The sequence below is a fragment of the Pseudophryne corroboree genome, chromosome 3 (assembly GCF_028390025.1).
Source record: "Pseudophryne corroboree isolate aPseCor3 chromosome 3, aPseCor3.hap2, whole genome shotgun sequence".
NCBI classification, from domain to species: domain Eukaryota; kingdom Metazoa; phylum Chordata; class Amphibia; order Anura; family Myobatrachidae; genus Pseudophryne; species Pseudophryne corroboree.
In genome coordinates, this window is record NC_086446.1 from 398,213,547 (window position 1) to 398,237,322 (window position 23,776).

The 23,776-nt window shown below is 40.2% G+C and overlaps 1 protein-coding gene across 1 annotated transcript in view; it reads right to left on the minus strand.

Moving 5' to 3' along the window:
- Nucleotides 1-15,137: 15,137 nt before the first annotated feature.
- Nucleotides 15,138-23,776, minus strand: part of MEOX1 (mesenchyme homeobox 1) — a 77,220-nt gene continuing 68,581 nt past the window's right edge. Inside the window, exons 2-3 of the mRNA XM_063963568.1 lie at nt 17,101-17,273; nt 15,138-16,015 (exon numbers count right to left, since the gene is read on the minus strand). Coding sequence (XP_063819638.1) covers nt 15,893-16,015; nt 17,101-17,273 — 296 coding nt within the window. The 3' untranslated portion in view covers nt 15,138-15,892. The remainder of the gene's footprint in view (nt 16,016-17,100; nt 17,274-23,776) is intronic.

Here is a 23,776-nt window from a genome sequence, read left to right on the forward strand (position 1 = left end):
GACAGCTATAGAAAGAGTCCTGGTGGTTCCGAACTTCTTCCATTTATGGATTATGGAGACCACTGTGCTCATTGGGACCTTCAAAGCAGCAGATATTATTCTGTACCCTTTGCCAGATTTGTGCCTTACAGGCAATCCTTTCTCGGAGGTCTACAGACAATTCCTTTGACTTCATGCTTGGTTTGTGCTCAGACATGCAGTGTCAAGTGTGGGACCTTATATACACTAGAGATGTGCGGCAGGCACTTTTTGTGTTTTGGTTTTAAGTCCCAGCTCATGTTTTGGTTTTGGATTGGTTTTACCAAAACCACCCTTTCGTTTTTTGGTTTTTGATTTTGGATCTGGATGATATTTTTTTTTTTTTAAAACCCATAAAAACAGCTAAAATCACAGAATTTGGGGGTCATTTTGATCCTACGATATTATTAACCTCAATAACATTCATTTCCACTCATTTCCAATCTATTCTGAAACTTCACTCCTCACAATATTGTTTTTAGGCCAAAAAGTTGCACCGAGGTGGCTGTATGACTAAGCTAAGCGACACAAGTGTGCGGCATAAACACCTGGCCCATCTAGGAGTGGCACTGCAGTGTCAGACAGGATGGCAGATTTAAAAAATAGGCCCCAAACAGCACATGATGCAAAGAAGAAAAATAAGTGCACCGAGGTTGCTGTATGACTAAGCTAAGCGACACAACCACCTGGCCCATCAAGAAGTGGCATGCAGTGGCTGAATGTCGAAAGTGGCCCACAATTTTTCAGTGCACTGACAGCATCTCCTGCACGCCCCTGACATTTTTCAAAAATTCAGCAACTGGACTAATACAGCAGTACCCCTGCACTTATATGGCAGTGTCAGACAGGATGGCACTTTAAAAAACCATGCCCCAAACAGCACATGATGCAAAGATGAAAAAGAGGTGCACCAGGGTTGTTGTATGACTAAGCTATGTGACACAAGTGTGCGGCACAAACACCTGGCCCATCTAGGAGTGGCACTGCAGTGTCAGACAGGAGGGCAGATATAAAAACAGGCCCCAAACAGCACATGATGCAAAGATGTAAAAGAGGTGCAATGAGGTAGCTATATGACTAAGCTAAGCAACACAAACTATTGGCCCATCTAGGAGTGGCACTGCAGTGTCAGACAGGAGGGCAGATATAAAAAAGGCCCCAAACAGCACATCATGCAATGATGTAAAAGAGGTGCAATGAGGTAGCTGTATGACTAAGCTAAGCGACACAAACAATTGGCCCATCTAGGAGTGGCATTGCAGTGTCAGACATGATGGCACTTAAAAAAAAAGTACCCAAACAGCACATCATGCCAAGAAGTAAAAGGGGGCAATGAGGTAGCTGTATGACTAAGCTAAGCACCACTAGTGTGCGGCACAAACACCTGGCCCATCTTGGGTTGGCACTGCAGTCCCACTGCACTAATGGCGGATACTGGATGCATGTGTAGCACCAGCATAGTTGTTATGGCCTCAGTTATCCGTTTTGCAGCAGGTTGTGTATATGTATATATATATATATATATATATATATATATATGGCAGTATCACTGGAATTATATGGCAGTATCACTGGACATATAAGGCAGTATCACTGGAATTATATGGCAGTATCACTGGAATAAAAATGGCTGGTTCACTGGATATGTACGCCAGTACCACTGGAATTATACGGCAGGATCACTGGAATTATATGGCAGGATCACTGGAATTATACGGCAGGATCACTGGACATATACGGCAGTATCACTGGAATTATACAGCAGTATCACTGGACATATACAGCAGTCTCACTGGACTGGATTTATACGCCAGTACCACTGGAATTATACCACAGGATCACTGGAATTATTCGGCAGGATCACTGGATTTATACGGCAGTATCAATGGACATACACAGCAGTATTACTGGAATTATACGGCAGTATCACTGGACATATACGGCAGTATCACTGGACAGGATTTATACGCCAGTACCACTGGAATTATATGGCAGGATCACAGGAATTATACGGCAGGATCACTGGAATTATATAGCAGGATCACTGGACATATACGGCAGTATCAGTGGACATATATGGCAGTATCACTGGACATACACAGCAGTATCACTGGACTGGATTTATATGCCAGTAGCACTGGAATTATACGGCAGGATCACTGGATTTATATGCCAGTACCTCTGGAATTATACAGTAGGATCACTGAAATTATACGGCAGTACCGCTGGACATATACAGCAGTATCAATGGACATATACGGCAGGATCACTGGACATATACGGCAGTATCACTGGACATATATGGCAGTATCACTGTACTGGATTTATACACCAGTACCACTGGAATTATACGGCTCGAGCACTGGAATTATACGGCAGTACAGCTGGACATATACGGCAGTATCAATGGACATATACAGCAGTATCACTGGACATATACGGCAGTATCACTGGACTGGACTTATACATAAGAATGCCAAATTGATTTCTCACAAATATTTAAAATGCCCGCTCTAATATATATTGTAAATGCCTGCAACTCTTATTACCATATCCCATGAATGTGCACTGTACATCGCACAACACTGCATCCCATAAGAGAAAACAATACACCCACACATTATCTGAGTTCCAAAGCTCATTGATGTATATATTTGTTGTTAAAAGGATATGGATTCAATATATATTACAAAGTACAATATACCTATAGTTACATGAATACAACTCAAACAGTAAACAGTTAGAACATACAATTACATACAGTTATATGCAGTTTCAGTTACATGCCAGCGATACAATACCATATCTTTCTCATATAAGTTTGTCCCTCCATATGACTCTCTCTCTCTCTGTAGTCTGTAAAATCATGCTGAGACTTCATCTTCCTCTGAGACCAAAAAAAGCAACTAACTCTGAGACCAAAAAACAGGAACTACCTTCCTGTGTGACCAGCAAAATGTGTTAACTAGTTTCTGGGGGAGGGGTTCATGATGAGTCACTATTCTCTTTGTATATGCTGATCAGGTTCAGCCTTGAAGACTGCCAAAGGGATGGCTGAGTTCCCTGTCCACTGTAACATTCATTGTTCTAACAAAGTGATTTTTTTACATGTAATCATAACTATTCGTTGCAATGTCCCACAACTTCATAACAAGTATCAAATTAATCTACACATTAAGCTGGTTGTTTTAATAGTAAATATGACAGGTCTATCTTGCTTCGTTCAAATAATACACATTCATGACATTAATTCATTTAGATAATTTTAAATCATCATGATGTCTGGCGCTTGATATTATTATAATTATGTACTGTATGAAATAAGTGTTGAATCCATCTCTGTGGCATGTCCGTGTAAATGCGTGTGTTACCATATTTTGCTGTGCTCGCTGCGCGTATTTGCAAGTATAGCGACTTAAATGTGTGTAGTTTGTATGTTCTCTTTATGTAATATTTTGACTTTGACAGTCCACACTTTGGCAATAACTGCCATCAATTATTAACATAAGAAAAAATATTTCATACCATAATCGGTGACCTAGACACAAGTATGTATGCATTTCGCAAATCAGACGCTTGACTATATTTGGGGAAGACAGGGAGGAGGACGAGACATCCTCTATATGCACTCGGCGGTCACGGGACCACTGGTTGGGTGTGGGACAACATTCAACCTATAGAGTATGCTGGGACAGTGCTTTGGCCTATAATGTCTGATTTGCGACGAATATTTCACACATACATGTACCTACGTCTTTGTACACTGATGTTTGGATTCGATTGAGGTTCTGCTGGGTAGATAAAGAAGACACAAACAAATCGTGACAGTGACATATAAAATTTTCATGATCTACATATTCCTATCATTTTCTGAACATTGTTTCCAGTTCTGGAACGTATGCTAGGTCTGTTTAATCATTGAACAATGGTTATAAGTAGTGTCCTTCCTAAATAACGTAATCCTTCGGAGTTCGGGGAGAGCCACTCATAAACCTTTCTTCCACATATATTAATGAGCTCTTTATCTGCAATGTGTGAATAGCCATTGTCTGACTTTTCCTGATTACCTCTGAACTCCATAACTACTAGACCTTTGATTTTTTTTTTTACTGACTTTAACAAACTGATCGGCTAATCCTGGGATCCTATAAGGAGATCACTCCTTCCTACATAACCAGTTCCAGTCCCACACTCGACTCCTCATAAAAAAACCTCGCAAAAATAGAATATCCTGAAAGAAAATGTTTGTCAGCGGGAAAGAGAGAAAAGAGAAATAGAACAAAACAACTCTTGTTCATAACAAATCAATTACAATGACTGGTCTTTCTGTAATCCTTTAGTACGCTCAGGTAGTGTTCAACAGTGCCGCCTCTCAGTCTTCACGGAACAGTCTCTGGTGATACTTTTGCAATCTCTTTGCCTTGCTCTTTGAATACACAGTTCACTTGGAACACACAGTTCACTTTGCTCTCCACCTTGCTCTTTGAACACACAATTCACTTTGAACACACAAACTCGAATGTGAGCAATAAACTAATTTGTCAAGAGTTCTCTCTGGGTCAGCGACCTTCTTGCAGTGGGACAAGTGGACCCAAGTCTCTCTTTCGGCGACCTTTAGTGCTGTCATCAAATTTTGGTATGGTCCTTACCACCTGTCTATTAGGCAACCTGAGCGTAAGAGCAATCACACAGTCTCTTGGTTCACAATCAAGACAGTTAGCATTTGGCATACCAGCAATCAACAGTTTCAAGTTCTTTTGTCAAGTTCTCAAATGCTGGCTCATCTCAACAAGGTACTGTACTGTCACCTCATTGGTGTATTTCTGATCATTGTGCGGATCAATCATGACATGAGGTTGTCTTCCAAAAACAACCCAAAAAGACACAAATACAAAAACAAAAACAAATTTCGAAGAGGGTGATTCGTCGAGTGAAGATCTGGGAGTGGTTCCGAAGCTACATAATACTAGTGGCAGTATCTATGATCACAATAGTACAATTTCAAGCTTTGCTAAACCTTTAGGGGTACGATTATCTACACACAAATTTCTGCACAATTTTTCTCTGCGGTAAACACAGCAGCATCCGTGGTGACAGGAAATGACTCTACCCAGTTTGAGAAAACATCAGTGCACACCAATACATAACAATAATTCCTAAAGGTTGTTGACTGTACGAAGTCGATTTGTATTTCCTGAAAATATCCATCTGCAGAAGGGATATGGGATGGCTCTGTAGGTATTGCTTTACCAATATTCTTCCTCAAGCAAGTAAGACAGGTCATTGATCTCTTACCTGCATGAGAATAGAATCCTGGCGCACACCAGTAGGCTCTCATCAGCCTGCACCTACCCTCTTTGCCTAGATGAGTCAGACCGTGTGCCACCTCAGCTAGACTTGGAAGGTATGTTCTGAGGGCTACTGGCTTACCGTGTCCACCTGCCCACAGTCCTGAGGACTTCTGGCCATACCCCTTTGTCCTCCTGACTGCCTCTTCCTGCAGGGAACACAAATTTTTGTATCTTAATTTTAACTATCGTGTGTTTGCAATGTAGAGCATAACTCAAAAAAAAAGAAAAAGAAAAAAGAAACATCTCTAGAGGAGAGAAAGAAGAAGAAAATGAAAAAGAAAATGTCAGGTTTGCCATTCACCAACAGGCATATCAGTGTCTATACAAAATTTCCCTTCACCAGTATTCCCATTCTCCACCCTTTGTGCATGACAAGGCACACTGCAGTAATACTGGTGTCATCGTGCTGTTGAGATATACTGGGTTTGGGCAGAACTCTGAAGGACCTAGGCATGTGGAGTTTGAACTGTACTTGGGTCCATGTATTGTACCACCCTGTGTGAACGCAAAAGATGAAGAGGAAACTGTAGAGAAACAGAATAGAGGTTGGTGACAGATGAGTTTGTAGAGGTGAAGAAGATTTTATAAAAATTTGACAACTGGATTGGGCACTACGGGGAAGTGATTCTCTACTTGGTCTATACCCCTTAAAAAATGTATGTGTGTCTTATCTCTACTGGGACTATCCCAGCCATCAATCCAGTGTCCTGTCCATCCTAAGTTCATAGGGAACCCGATATCTGTGAGTTAATTTTCTCTACCTGTGATGGACATGCATCTAGAACAGCGAAATGTAACATTAGTAAGTTGCATTTATTCTGTTCTTCCCATTAACCGAATCTGTGTTTTCTATATGGCTTATGATTCCTTACTATATGTCCCTTGGTCCCGTCTATGTGTTTAATAATGTGGCTTGTGTTTTCTGTCTAGGGGATCTATATTGACTATGTGTCCTACTACTCCTACAATCTCTGGCAAAATGCCCTTCCTTCCTACAAGTGTAACATATTATTGACCATTAGGGATCTGGGGTTTGGACTGATGGGTCTTTCCTGTATGTGCCAGTATACTTACCATCCTCAACCTCTCCACCTGTTGATCTCTGCGCCTAGCACTATTCTGGTGATGTTCAATAGCACACTATCTAAGATTAGCTACTGTGACCCCTTTCCAATTTTGCAAAGAAGTCTGCACCCTGACACTCAATGCCTTATTGAGCCTGTCCATTTGCACAGAGACAGCCACCTCCCATTTGCCGAATTAGTGTTTACCAGTGATCTTATCCAGATGGAGAGTTTTCTATTTCTGCAAGAGACAAAAACAAAAAAAAGTTTAACAAGCTTTTAGGTCATGCAAAGTATTTCATTCAATCCTTCTCATCCCGTACTAAGGGTCTGTACGTGGTCCAACAAACATTTCCAAGCTCATCTTTACTAGGGGCATTACTAGGAATGCATACTTCTTATATGGTAACTGAAAGAAATACCCTGGGGTTACCTTGTCTCTGTCTGCTTTCCTACTGGCAAATACTAATGTGTGGATAGGTTTTTCTCCATTTCTGACGTTGCTTTCTTGATTTTTTTTTTTTTAGTTTAATTTTTTTTATTTTACTATATATGTACACGAATGATACCATACTTACCTGTTCCACTGGTCTCAGCCACTTCCCCCACAGGCTACTGCTCTTCTTTTACCGGTTGGATACTCCTCTGGGTGCATGAGAAATGGCTGAAAACAATCAGGTCACCTTCTCCTCCTAAATAAAACTTCAACATTCATTAGTACATATATAGGTTACAGTCATATTTTTCATATTTTTATTATTTTCTATAGTTTGTATGCTGGCCGTAACTGCTTCCACATCTACATAAGGCGGTGTACTTGCATTCTCTCTTTTTTTTTTCTTCCTACTTATTTATTGTTGCTACAAGTTCAAACAGTTGTTATATTTCCATTCTTGTCTTATATGACTTTGGTTAAACATACCACCTGCAATTCCTTAGGATCAAACTTACCAACCCCTCTTGCTGTCACAGGTTTAAAAATTTGTATGTCTGACCCTTTGTTTTTGGGATTTTATCAGACATATTCTTATCCTTAAGTTCTGCAATACCTCTGGTTCAAAGCTGCTCACCATAGGGAATGGTACCCTATCTTTGTCAGTCATACATTCCCATTCAGACAAAAAGTCTTCAGCGTGTGGACCATATTTCCCACACATAATACTTTTCCTTTAAACTTCGCTGACCCCTTGGACCGCGGCTCTTCAACCTGAACCCTGGTTACAAAACGTCCACCGCTTGTGCAATTGGATTCCATCACAGACTTTTTCCTTTTACGCAATCCCCAATGCACAATACGAATAGACGGTGAAAGTTCTCAGAACGCTTTCACCCACTCCTTCTCCGCTGAGTACCACGACTCACTCCAATAGTGAACACCACGTACCCAGCGAGGTCCCTATCTGATTTCTATTCACTGGAAGTGTTTAGGAGTGACTTACCTATTCCAATGAATATACACCGCTGGAGATTTTCCTGAGAGAGACCAGCAAAAACTCCCTATGACCTTATACACAAATCACACTTGCGTATGCTCTATACAGCGCTAATGGTACCGCGATTTTACGCAAAAGCTCGTAAAGGGGTATCCAGTTGCGCTATATATATCGCACCCACAAATGCGCGGTCCAATCGCACAGCATATAGGTACTTGTTACTTATCTGCCGTACGACCACGGGTCGTTGTACAAACTGGGACCCTCAGTCCGGAACGTTTTACCAAAAAAACCTTTTTACTTCAATACTTCGCAATACAATGCACTATCACGCTCCTCTACAAATCACCTCACGATTTGCGTATTTCAATCATATACTAACGTGAGTCAGCCGCCTCACGCCACCAAGTCTCCACTCACTTGATGTACCAAACGACGGGATCCCGATTTCCCAGGGTTCGAATTTCACTCACTCCTACGTTCGCTCGCTCAAGTACACTTTGTCTTTTCTGTACAGAAAATATTTTCATTCAGATAGGCAGCCTTACCCCAGAGGCAATACAGTTTTTTAAACTAAATTTAGAGTAACCTGCTTTTGAAATCTGTTAGTTATGTGCTATTGTATTAAGTGTCTACTATCCCACCTTTGAACTAAACGACACTATTGTATAATTTGTACTTAGCGCCCGCATTCTTACGCACTTTGCGCAAACACGCGACCGTGCGTGTCTCTTACACTGCGTGTGCAGTTCCGTACTTTGTCTGAGACACGTGTACAAAACCGTACATCCGCAATAGCACAAATCATACAATTCTATAAATGTGAACAATACTAATTACTATTGCCCACTAGACACAATTTGTTCTGTATAAACTTTTATGCAGAACTGCGTTTGTGTCTTTACGCTTACTTCCTTAAAATACTGTTATTTCAGATTTACCTATAAATTTACCTATATAGCAACAAATATATCCTATTTCACACAGATCTATAATGACTAGCAATAATCAATAATTTAAATGATATGATTCAGATTGGATAGCTATCTTGCAGAACATACACTGATATAAATATACACATAATTATAATAATATTATATATTATATATATTTATATAATATATAGCACTTGACTCTCATAGAACCCCCACACAGTACACACCTTCTGAATGAATGCATTTCCTTTAAATTCTCTAATTTGCATATCAACAAAGGTTCATATGCCTGTTCAAGAGGGTAGTGGGACAGGTTAATTAACATTTCAATGTCTATCCTAAACTAGCAAGCAGAGTTAACTGAATCCTAGAGGTAAAAGAAAAAAACAACTTTTTGTTATATCTGTGTGTAATTCTTACACTAAGTATTCATCTCACTATTAACTTTCACTAGGCCCAGCTGAAACTATTTGTAATTGACTATGGCATGGGTAAAATAAATGCATTGGTAACTCATAAATGGTGATTTATGTGACCAAGGAAAGCTGATTATTTTGAGCAGTGAAAATCAGCCATTTAGAAAAATTACCTTCCCAAAATGGCCGCTGCTCCTTCCCCTTCCACATCCATGAGGGTTACACAAAATGGTGGACAGGCCATGTGGTTAGTCCAAAATGGAGGGCAGACCATGCGGCTTCCTTTGTCACAAAGAAATCACACATCATACAAGCACCTGAAGTTATTTTAGGCCTGAGTTAAAAAAAATACTATATCAAGGCTATGCAGCAACTTTTAAATATACTTTTAAACCTACTTAAACAGATAAACAATCCAATCTGAATCAAACACAATATGACTTATTTGAACCTTGTTTTGCAACAATAAAAATACATTTTAGCATATTAAATATTATGAGAAACGCATTGTCCCTTGAATTTCATATCATTGGCTTACTGATAGCACAAAAATACATTAACGTGAATGTTATTTTCATCAGCTTCTCAATGCGTCCATAGGAGCCGGTCAATTACAGCCACATTTGTAATGTACAGTGCATCATTAAGACCCTGATATCCCATAAGAGCCCTCATCTAAGAATGCCAAATTGATTTCTCACAAATATTTAAAATGCCCGCTCTAATATATATTGTAAATGCCTGCAGTTCTTATTACCATATCCCATGAATGTGCGCTGTACATCGCACAAGACTGCATCCCATAAGAGAAAACAATACACCCACACATTATCTGAGTTCCAAAGCTCATTGATGTATATATTTGTTGTTAAAAGGATATGGATTCAATATATATTACAAAGTACAGTATACCTATAGTTACATGAATACAACTCACACAGTAAACAGTTAGAACATACAATTACATACAGTTATATGCAGTTTCAGTTACATGCCAGCAATACAATACCATATCTTTCTCATATAAGTTTGTCCCTCCATATGACTCTCTCTCTCTCTTTCCTCTGTAAAATCATGCTGAGACTTCATCTTCCTCTGAGACCAAAAAAAGCAACTAGCTCTGAGACCAAAAAACAGGAACTACCTTCCTGTGTGACCAGCAAAATGTGTTAACTAGTTTCTGGGGGAGGGGTTCATGATGAGTCACTATTCTCTTTGTATATGCTGATCAGGTTCAGCCTTGAAGACTGCCAAAGGGCTGGCTGAGTTCCCTGTCCACTGTAACATTCATTGTTCTAACAAAGTGATTTTAGCTTTTATACATGTAATCATAACTATTCGCTGCAATGTCCCACAACTTCATAACAAGTATCAAATTAATCTACACATTAAGCTGGTTGTTCTAATAGTAAATATGACAGGTCTATCTTGCTTCGTTCAAATAATACACATTCATGATATTAATTAATTTAGATAATTTTAAATCATCATGATGTCTGGCGCTTGATATTATTATAATTATGTACTGTATGAAATAAGTGTTGAATCCATCGCTGTGGCATGCTCGTGTAAATGCGTGTGTTACCATATTTTGCTGTGCTCGCTGCGCGTATTTGCAAGTATAGCGACTTAAATGTGTGTAGTTTGTATGTTCTCTTTATGTAATATTTTTGACTTTGACATACGCCAGTATCACTGGAATTATACGGCAGGATCACTGGAATTATACAGCAGGATCACTGGAATTATACGGCAGGATCACTGGAATTATACGACAGTACCGCTGGACATATACCGCAGTATCAATGGACATATACCACAGTATCACTGGACATATACGGCAGTATCAATGGACATATACGGCAGTATGAATGGACATATACGGCAGTACTACTGGACATACACAGCAGCACAGGGACACCACCACTGGACTGATACAGGACAACACAGCACCACTGCAATGGACTGGACTTATACAGCAGCACTGGACATATGGCAGCAGAGGACACCACCACTGTGACTAGACTGATGCAGCACAAGACACTACCACTGTACTGATGCAGCACCACACAGCACCACTGTGACTGGACTGATGCAGCACAATACACCACTGAACTGATGCAGCACAACACAGCACCACTGGACAGGACTTATACAGCAGCACTGGACATATGGCAGCAGAGGACACAACCACTGTGACTGAACTGATGCAGCACAAGACACTAACACTGAATTGATGCAGGACACTGAGGACGGAGACATGTCCTCTCTCTACACTCTTCAATGCCGGAGTGAAAATATCGGGGACGCGCAGGCTCCTTATATGGAATCCAAACCCCGCGAGAATCCGACAGCGGGATGATGACGTTTTGCCTCGTTCTGGTTTCCGAGTCAGGCGGGAAAACCCGAGCCTGACTCGGATCCGAGCTCGGGTAGTGAAGTTCGGGGGGGTTCGGTTCTCTGAGAACCGAACCCGCTCATCTCTAATATAGACAGGTGTGTGCCTTTCCAAATCATGTCCAATCAACTGAATTTACCACAAGTGGACTCCAGTTAACTGTAGGAACATCTCAAGGATGATCAGTGGAAACAGGATGCTCCTGAGCTCAATTTTGAGCTTCATGGCAAAGCCTGTGAATACTTATGTACATGTGATTTCTTAGTTTTTTATTTCTAATAAATTTGCAAAAATCTCAGAAAAACTTTTTCATGTTGTCATTATGGGTTATTGTGTATACAATTTTGAGGGGAAAAAATTAATGTATTCCAGTTTGGAATAAGGCTGTAACATAACAAAATGTGGAAAAAGTGAAGCACTGTATATTCTTCAGTAGTTATTGTTGTACCTGATTGCACTTTTTTCCTTTGTTAGATGGTTATCTCACAAATTGGCTCTCTTCTATATCATTGATGTTGCAAATTACACATTCCGACAACAGCTAAAACTTAAATGCTGAGGTCTGAATGACTAACTAATGACTGTGAAAGAGGAGCTAAAAGAAAAAAGATAAAATTACAACAAAATACTGTATGTATGTATGTATGTAAGTACAGACGTGCCCACATACACCCTTTGCCCACAGAGCCCCATTTGGCGTCCCATGGACTTTGCAACTAAGTCACGTCAAGTGTATTGCTAGATACAGTCTCTCAAAATATCATCTTATTTGCATCACTATTGTGACACAGGTGCTATGCAAGAGTACACTGAGTACCGGGGCTACCACTTCATGTACTGCTGTGTACAAAAGAGTCACTAATCTGGGTAAAAAATGTGAAAGACTGAGTTCCAATATGAGCAACCGTGTCAAGCCTCACACCACGTATCATTATGCTTAATCTGCAACTCTATACCAATTGAAACAGAATACTAATCTACTGTACCTGGTACACTGTGAGAGGCTTTGCAGCTCCAATGCAAATGAGACACAAAATTTAGGAAACAGTCCGATTTGCTACCCGAGGTGCAGCATCTAAGTATCTTGCACCATATATTGCACAAAAATGCTAGGTGCTATATATATTTGTATGTAAACACTGTTATGATTTTCTGATGCAAAAGTATTGGTTTTCACTATACACACTATAACAACACCACAGTGTCATGTTATGAAATCATTTAATTGCAGACATGGAGAAAGATTTAATGCATAATCCAAAGTGTTTGGTTAGACACCTATAAAAATTTAAATTTTAGAATCACATTATCCACCACATTATCCACCACAAAGTGTGGTTGGTGTTTCTTCCCAATAGGCACACTCTTTACAATCAGCGTAGCCAGAACTTAGTGGGCCCCATGGCAAAATTTTAAAGGGTCCGTCACTTTAATGCTTCTGGAAAGACATCTCTCTCTGCAACAGTTGCCCCAAAATGTATATATTATACCACATTACAGTGTCCTTCCAGTTTATATTATGTTACATTACAGGGTCACCCAAGTTCACATTATTTATTAATAAATAACATTGACTTATTTATTGGCATGATATTGTACTTTGCATCTAAGAATAAAACAGTATAAAACAAGACTGTGTAATAATAACAGACAAATATGTAAGAGGGCCCATATTATGCCACACTAATAGAGCATCCGGGTCATATTGTGCCTCAATACAGTGCACTCTCCAGTTCATATTATAACATACAGTATACCAGTGCCCTCAGTTCAGAGTATCAGAGTATGTCACATTACAGTGCCCCATACACATTACAGTGCCCCTACTACATTATAGCACCCATTATACAACCTCCCCACCCCCATACCAGCATAACATTCATCCCACACACCACTCACTGAAATGTATATTTCACTCCATTAGGCAGACTTATCCTACCTAGAAGTCTAGTAAAAAATTATGAGGAAGATTTATCAAAGCTTGGACAGAGACGTGGAGAGAAAGTACCAACCAATTAGCTCCCATTATTTTTCAAACATCGGCTGTAAAATGACAGAAGCTCATTGGTTGATACTTTATCTCTCTCCACTTTGTCTCTCTCCAAGCTTTGATAAATCCCACCCTATATCTCTTTGACCTCTTGTTTTATCTGATCTGTTATCCGATGGTGATGTTTCGAGTGTTGCACCCTATTGGCAACTTCAGGACTGAGAGCATTGAAGTTTCCAGTGAGTGTAAAGACAGAAAGAGAGGGGGCAGGGATAACTTGCTCCTACCTGAGGGCTATACTTCCTAATGCAGAAGATACCCCTTTGAATGGAGAACTTAATTTCTGCACACTTGCCTTCAATTCTTGCCTCTCAGCTCACTTCACAAAGGCTGTAATCAAGGAGAAACATACTTGCCTACCCACAGCCAGCTACTTACCTAGAAAAAGTAGGCAAACTGGATGGCCAATGATGTCATTCATTGTGAACTGTCATTGTTGCTCCGCTCCCAGCTTCACAATGCCAGTAATTGCAGAATTGTGTAGCAGGAGTAGGGCCACAATGACGCAATTGCGTCATTACACCCCCAACCCGCCCACTTTCCTGTGACCTGTCTCCCAGCTGATCTGAAGAGGCAGCCAGGAAGTCAGCAAGTATAAGAAAAAACCTACTCTCTGACAGTGACAGGCTCACTAATTAGCTCAGCTGAGCCTTGAGGATGGATCAGGAGCACAGAGACATCCTGTATCATATCAGTGTGGAGTTTTACTGAGAGATAGACATCGCCACTTTTATGAGCACCGATGCATCCCCATTTTCATGCCTGCAGTGCCCAGACTCAGTTGCTTATGTAGTTCCAGGAACTTAGCAGGCAACTATATGACCTGAGTCTGCGCCCCCTAAGGCTCTGGGCCCCATAGCAATGGCACCCCCTGCAACTTTTACAGCGTTCTAGCTAATTCTCATCTTTAAATCATACTCTTCAGATCATATCTTTTTGTGGGTGCCTGGTTCATAAAGCTGCATTTCATGAAATAACTGGCTTGGGGGGCAGGGTGGCATCTGCAATATTCTCACTTTGGACCACAGGTACCCTGCAGCTGCCCACTGCATGTGCATTCCTGGTGGCTGCAAGGCAGACATACTATGCTCTTCCTGGTGACCAGACAGATCCATGCAGCAGCAGAATGCACTGTGTGGTGCCACTGTTTCAGTATATGTATAAGAAGTCTGTGTGTGAAGTGTAATGTAGCTGCTGGAAATCTGATTGGTGTATGGCACTGGCCTCTCACCAATAATAGTGGTGCTAGGTCTCCACTCATTGATTGGTGGATGACTAGAGCTATTGACCAATCAGAGTGCAGAAAGCTGCCCATACTGTATAAATTAAGTGGCTCATGGACTGCCACAGAGGGATGGGTGAAAAGCCGCCCTGTCTGTCCCCTGGCAGCGTGTATTAATATAGCACATATGGAGCATATCTTACACCTGCTTTACAAATAATACATTTTATTAATTAAAAAACACATGTAATAAAAGAGAAGCTTTACAAAGATTTTTTTTGCAATTTAAAACAATAAAAAAATCAGAAGTTTTGTTTTATAAAAAGGTGACCATAGAAAATTTAAATATTGGTATGTGAATTTATGTAAAGGGATGAGTTAAAGACAACAAATGAGCTTTGGTGTTTCCTTTGTCATCAATGGGCCAGTCAATAAAATGAGATGATTTATACATGTAAAAAAAAATTAAACATTATAAAGTACAGTATGAGGCTTGTTTTGGTGCAACCATCCAGAGTCTGGAATGAGCCAATTCACGTTACTCTATATACAAGTCAGTCTCTGATATTGTTGTCACATGAGATAACGGGATAAAATAATATAGCAGAGAAATCTAAAACACATTTTCAGCATTCTTTACACTGGATCAAGGTAAGAATAATGGGGAGGGGGATTGTAATAAAAAATTATTATTGCAATAGCAATTACAATATATTCTTAACCAAAGATGTCCAAAGTACTGTAGCTTAATAAGTATTTTACAACTACATGTGGAGAGAATTGATTGTCAAAGCATTGAATGGTCTCCTTGTTTCATAAACAGGGTGTTCTAATGCTCCACCCATTTTTATAATGAACTGTAAAACGTATGGTAAAGTTAAATGTAGAAAAACAAAGCTTGGTTAACCAATATGATCAAGAATGGTAAACTGGTAGACCAAACACGGAAGGGTTGGATTGACAAGGCATCAAATAAGAAAGTTCACAGAGCATGGCTAAGGCATGCTACTCGGAGCTGGGAGATGCTGTGGAGTCCAAGTCATCTGCATCTTGTTCATTCGGAGACACCGGCTGTCCGCCTTTCACACGTTTCCACTTCATTCTTCGGTTTTGAAACCAGACTTTAACCTGCGGGAGTAAAATTAGAGTAATTTGCATCAATAAGGAATATGCACAGTCATAATGAGCATAGCATGTTGTTACAGTGTAATGTCGTAGTGAAACAACTATTTTGTGGGATGAAACAATAATTGAAATTTGAAAGAATGTATCTTGTGAATTCACTAGTCAAAAGTAACATTACTGAGACACTTTAGTCCTAGGTGCTGTAAGTTTATTCCTGGAATTGATAGCCTGCAGTCTTATTACATGAGACCTGCCACTTAAACATACTGTAGTGGAGGGATCTAATTTGTGGGCAGAAGTTTTTGTTCTGCCCCACTATAAGAAAATCAATGTTTCATAAATATAAGTCTTCATGACTTGTAGCATACAGAAATGCTGCATCCACTGTGTGTACATTACGTGACTGGTAAGCTTTAAATAATAAAGTTTTGGTTCTAATGAATCTCTGGGATGCAAGTATTCATGACTCTTTAAATTGCTTATTTATTAAAATAGTGATTATTACTTTGTTTATTTAATTACAGCCCTAGTTACAAATGATTCTGATAAAGAGAAAATGTTACATACAGTATAAATATATACATATTATGTTTGTATGATTTATTTATGGCGAGCTACAAAATGTACACAGAGTCGTACAAAAAATACAATATTATATAGAGCCAAACTGACAAAAAATGATACAACTGAATGATAATATATATATATTTATATATACATGTATATATACATATATATACACATATATATATATACACATATATATATATATATATATATATACACACACACACACATATATATATATATACACACACACACACACACACACACACACATTATATATATACTGTATATAAAGGAGGTTGGTACTTGGTATGCGTCAAAATTTTAGATGGTTTTCAATACCTGTGACTATGATTCTATCTAGGCCTTTATATGTGATAATGGTAGCATGATTGCTCTTTGTTTTTGTTTTTTTTTCATTATGTTTCTTTAAGTTGAAGAGACATAAACAAATCATAGGAGTAATGTCTGAGTTCATGTAACCATGTAACCTGTCTCAAAAGACGCCTAATCAAACATACCTGTCTTTCAGTGAGGTCAAGATTTACAGCTATTTCATATCTCCGAAGCCGGGTAAGATAATTATGATGAGCAAATTCAGCTTCCAGCTCTCGGAGCTGCTCTTTGGTGAAAGCCGTTCTTTCTTTCCTTGCTTTGCTGTTAGTCTCTGGCTTTGTGACAGAATCCCCAGTTTCTATGAACCCAAGAAAAAAAGGCATGTTACACATGGTTGCATATAGTGTGCTGGTCATTGATAGATATAGAGTTGCAAAACAAAACCGTTTAATCCAGTGTAATGACAACGTGAAAAATGGATTGTGTGTACCCTTTATCGTGGCTGAGGCTTAGCACCCTGATCGGCTCTGCAGTTAGAGTTCTATAGCCATTTCTTCCCTTATATTTTTTCATTAGCTATTGGGAAATTAATACGTAAAAGTAGGATGTTTCTGGTTATGCCTACTAGTTCTTCTAATCTAAAATAATCATGAATAACCTACAATGGGCCAGATATACTAATCCTTGAAAGTGATAAATTGTACGGAGATAAAATACCAACCAATCAGCTCCTAACTGTAATTTTTCAAACCCAGCCTGTAACGTGGCAGTTAGGAGCTGATTGTCTGGTACTTTATCACCGTGAAATGTATCACTTTTCAAGGCTTAGTACAGATGGAGCTGCACTCATCTGAGGCGGCTCCATCGCAGGCATGCACTACCGGCATGACTAGGCGATCCTTCCGCATAGCCTCGCAGGGAGTGCATGGAGACGCTCTTCCATTCACTAGAATGGGGCGCGTCTCCATCAGCATCTGTGTTACGAACGCACATGCATCGGATGGAGACACTTTTCCATTCTAGTGAATGGAGCGCGTCTCCATCACGGGTGCATGCGCCCTTCTGGACGGAGATGCTCTCGTCATTAGGCGCGCTTAGGCACAGACGGAGCCACAACTAGCAAGCCTCCATCTGTACATCTCCCATGTTATGTATATTTACACTATATTAGCATCTTCTGTATATGTTCGTCCTTTCATTTGGGTGCTGTTTGCATTAGTTCCATATTACAGAATTAAACCTGTTATACACATTTGTTAGAATACTGTGGGGGACATGTACTAAGCAGTGATAAAAGTGGAGAAGTGAGCCAGTGTAGAAGTTGCCCATGGCAATCAATCAGCTGGGCTGTGTACTTTTATAGTATGCAAATTAGAAATGTTACTTCGATGCTGATTGGTTGCCATGGTCAACTTCTCCACTGGCTCACTTCTCCACTTTTATCACTGCTTAGGACATCTCACCCATCTGTAATTCAACACTGTTCTGTGCTCCTTGATCATTGGGATATAATTCATGACCTGGAGGGTTATGGGGGGAAATCAATTGTCCTTGAAATACTGTTTTTGCAATAAAAAATAGTGCTTTTATCGCGACTATTCAATTGTTCACAGAAAAAAAACCAAATATTGATCGAAAAAATTCTTCATAGGTTTAACACACATTTCTTTTCACCACCTCCTGAGCAGGTGAAAAGTTGTGGAAAATCCCTATGTTACTGTGCAGTTGTCAGGATTTGGTTTAGAACCCCTGGGACACTACCCTTAGTGACTAATAAGGCAATTAAATGTTTTTTTAATTGGCCAATAATTGAATAATGTAATTTTTGGGGTGAACTCATGGAAAATTTCGAAAATTGGGGTACAAGGTATGGGACAGGTATATTGGGGAGCTTTAGGATTACAGCAAGTGTTTTTAGGCTTACATGTGGGAGTAATCATTTTATTTATTTTTACGTTTTTTTTAAAGTGGCTTAAAATATATACCGTATTTTTCGGACCATAAGATGCACCTGACCATAAGACGCACCTAGTTTTTAGAGTAGGAAAACTGGGAAAAAAATATTCTGACCTCTAAGAGATATACAGTGCAGCCCTCTGTCAGAGCCAGCATACACAGACACACACACACATCAGAGCGAGCATACACACACACACACACACACACACACACACACACACACACACACACACACTGACAGTACCAGTGGTTCCCTGCGTCTCCTGAGAAGGGAGGAGGTGGGGGGGAGCGGGGGAGTCACATGACGCCGGCTCTGCTGCTGAGATGTGGCCGCTCTGCTGATGACGGCGCAGCAGTAGCATCCAGGACCCGCCGCTACCCGCCAGCCTCCGCTACCCGCCGGCCGCCGCCACTACCCGCTACCCGCAAACGTCTTATTCGCTCCATAAGACGCACATACTTTTTCCCCCACATTTTTGGGGAGAAAAAGTGCGTCTTATGGTCCGAAAAATACGGTACTTATACCATTTTTATGTACCCTTAATTTAAGTAGCACATTTATTTTGCACAAAACACTTGCCTTCTCTCATGTTTTCACATTGTTAAGAAGAATGCATATAACAGCCATTTGGCACAATTTAATGACACTAAATACTTTTATTATGGCCACTAATAGACTTCTATACTGTTAGCCTACTGTATATTAGTTTGGCTTGTTGGGGGGTCCAGGCAGATTTCCCAATTGTCACCTACACTTTTCACTGATTTTACAGACAAGAATTATCGTGCGAATCCCATTTCTGCACATTTGCAATTGGAGTAAAACTTCCATAACTGGTAATAACCTATGTCATAATCACTTTGCAAAGTTCATAGCAAGCAAATAGGTTATTATAAGATAAACTTAGGGTCCTTTAACATACTGTATGCATAAATGTGTATAGTTAGAAACAATGTGCATTATAAAAGATTAATTAGTTACAAAGCAGTGAAATGTCTGCTTATAACTTATGCGCATCTGACAGTGCTATGCAATCAAGGACAAGTACTAAACACTTGAAAAGAAAAATGGGCATATTATTTAAATACGTGCATTAATGCATTCACATGTACTACTCCAGACTTAGAAAGTGGACTTAATCTGCATATTTGGTGCAATTGTTTATGGGTTGTGAGACAGAGTGCTTTTAGAAAATCCTTTTAAAGCTATTGCTTTGTACCAAATGCAATAAAACTATCTTCAGAAATGTCATAAATTCATTATATTAATCTTTCCACCAACTACAGTATGTTTAGTCCAAAAACCACCATACTGAGTGATGGCAATGGTGCTATAAAAAAAGGCTAATTTACAGGACTGTATTTACTATTAATATTTGTAGATGTTAATAAATGGTGCATGGTTTTCTTCTCTATTTATTTGTTTATTTAATTTGCCAACCACCAACATGAGGAATCTAGGCACAGAAAGATTTCACAATTCTATTCTCAAGAAACCATAAACTGTGCAGCACATTGAAATGCTCTTAAAGGACAAGTATCTGTACAGTACTTTCGCCATGAAGAGAAATTGCAGTTGTGGTTAATAAAAGACTATTTATGTCTCTTGCTTAATGAACTGAAAAAATGCTGGCTTTAATAATAATAATAATAATAATAATCATAATAATCATAATAATAATAATAAATTAGAATAATTAGAATGTTACAGAAGTGAAGTTTGCTTTTTTAAGGTAAAATGGATTTGGTTGGCCTATTCTGAGAACTGGACCTGGAGGTACCAGTATTTCCAGGGAAGCTGGTAGATCTATAGGGTGGTCTTCTGCAGGGCCGGTGCTAGGGTGTTCGGCGCCCCCCTGCAAACTATAAATTTGCGCCCTCCCATATTCGCGCCGGGAAAAGGGGCGTGGGCTCACAAGTAAGGGGCATGGCCACACAATAGTACCCCCATTTAAAATTACGCCACAATGTAGCACAATCTTATTCCTCTTATACATAATGCCCCACCCGTAGTAGTAGCGTCATATGTAATGCACCCCAGTAGTAGTAGCATCCTTATACATAATGCCCCCCAGTAGTAGTAGTATCCTTATACATAATGCCCCCCCAGTAGTAGTAGTATCCTTATATGTAGTGCGCCCCCAGTAGTAGACGCGTCCTTATACGTAGTGCACCCCCAGTAGTAGAAGCGTCCTTATACGTAAATCCCCCCTAGTAGTAGTATCGTCCTTATACGTAATGCCCCCCCCAGTAGTAGTAGCGTCATTACGCGTAATGCCCCCCCTGTAGTAGTAGCGTCCTTATACGTAGTGCACCCCCAGTAGTAGAAGCGTCCTTATACGTAATTCCCCCCTAGTAGTAGTATCGTCCTTATACGTAATGGCCCCCCCAGTAGTAGCGTTGTTTCACAAAATGCCCCCCCAGTAGTAGTAGCGTCCTTACATGTAATGCCCCCCCTCCCCCAGTAATAGCGTCATTATATGATTATACGTAATGCCCCCCCAGTACTACCATCCATAAAGTGCGCGTACACAGACATACCACACACACACACACACACACACACACACAATTCACACATATATACACACACATACACACCCACCATATACACACACACACCGTACACACACACACACACACACACCATATACACACACACACACACCATATATACAAACACACACTTCTCTCTCACCCTCTACTTACCTAAGCCAGTCTCCCTCGGTACAGCAGCCTGGTCCGTGTAGCTCCGCCCCCTTCTGGACCGTTTAGCTCCGCCCCCTTCTGTCCCATTTAGCTCCGCCCCCTTCCGTCCCGTACACAGCCGCTGCCACACAGGTGAGGGGAGGAGGGAGGCTTTTCACGCTGCAGGCTCCGCTGCCAGTGACTGTCACAGTCATACAGTGACAGACACAGCAGCAGCAGCAGCAGGGGGGCCAGGACGGCGCAGCAGGGAAGGGATCAGAGCATGGGGAGCGCCTCTCCGTCCCAGCGCCTCCCTGCATTGCATCCCTTCGCTGAGCGGGTAGCGCCGGGCCTGGTCTTCTGTATGCTAAATGTTGGGATACCGGCGCACAGTATACCGGCGCCGGAATCCCGACACCCAGCATACCGACAACTATTCTCCCTCGTGGGGGTCCACGACCCCCCTGGAGGGAGAATAAAATAGTGGGGCTCCTTTGCGCTCGCCACGCTGTTGGTATGCCTGCGGTCAGGCTCCCGGCGCCGGTATGCTGGTCGCTGGGAGCCCGAGCGCCGGCATAACATACTACACCCGATCTATATACTATGGTCCCGATACTGGGATGTGGCTCAGATGTGGGAGCATTGCCAACACTCCAGTGTGAAAAGCAGTGACCCTTTTACAAGCTTTGCTGCCCACTAAAAAGGTGTGTGATCTTGGCATGATGGCTGCAACTCCTCTGTCCCCCCAGCTCTCTGCTCCCCTGCTTGTAACTGGACATCTGCCAGAAAGAAACATAAAATACCATTTGTCCTCCAAATTAGATGATCCAAAATGTTTTGCTTTATAGAAGTAGCAGAATCAAAGTAATGTTACTTTTCTAGATTTACACTTTATAAATTAATATTTCTTAAGACTATACTTTCAAGGATAAATGAACATATTGTAGCTTGCTCCTTCAATAATCCATAGGCATAGAAGAGTAAGTAAAGTTAGTCCAAGTTGTAAAGGCATGCTCAGATGTTATTACAAAGGGGAAAAGAAATATATGCAGGTCCATCTACTTCATTACTTTGATGAATGAAACATATATAGCAACTCCACATAAAAATATGACATTGAGGATTAGCAGATGTTAAAACCGTACTCAGACAGCCATCCAGACATTCGCCGTATGATATCATTCCTGCAGTACTATCCTTGGAACTCCTTGACATACTGCAGCCATCCTAATGGAATATTTTGTCTCATCTGTATTTTTTTTCTCTAAGACATTGTTTTAAGTGCGAGACACTTTCCACTGTGTTTTCCTCAGGCTTCACTTGAAAAGACTCGCACATTGGATCACAAATCAGGCAGCATCTGGATTCTGCACAGTAAAGCTTAGCAGAGATCACACCTCAAGCGCCTTCTTACTGCTCGTAAACCCTGTGATAGTTATGCACTACTAACAAAATTGCACCTTCTGTAGAGGTGGAAAGAAAAATATTACTTTGAAGTGCGCAAAAAAAAAAAGATCAAAAAATGTTGCCCAATGCCAAAGTACAGTTCAGTGGACATTGAAAGCCCCAATAAAAGAGCTGTGTTTTTGGTTTCGGCCATTTTGTACTGTAATACATTACAGTAGGTTACTACTTCTCTGATAAGATGGATGCATCCTGAATATTCTGCACTTTATAAAATACAGATATTTTTCAGCAATGCTGATTTATTTTTAAAAAAATTGTTTCATAGGTAATTGCCAACGTACATTGGCCCATATTTCGAGTTGATCACTCGCTAGCTACTTTTAGCAGCCGTGCAAATGCTTTGCAGGAGTGCAAATGCCTGTGCAGCCATGCGGTGTTGCCATATAGGTAATTGTCCGCACTCAATATAATATTAGGGCAATGGATGTTGTCTGAATCAAAATATAATTCATTATAAATAGGCAATGTAACCATAGTGAACAGTATACTGGATATATATAGTAAGGAATAGATATGAAATAAGTTTGAATGTATGAGGTAATGTGTAGCTAATTTAAGAAATTAGGTTTGTATATGTGTTTATATATTTAACTGTATATTTGTGTTTTACTGCAAGATGGTAAAACATAGTGTAGGGAACAGGTTTATTCTGCTCTAGCCATAAATAAGGCTAGAGAGGTCACAGTATAACAAAGAATGCATTTACAATCAAATGGACACTGGAATCCACAGGTGTACATTTAGTTC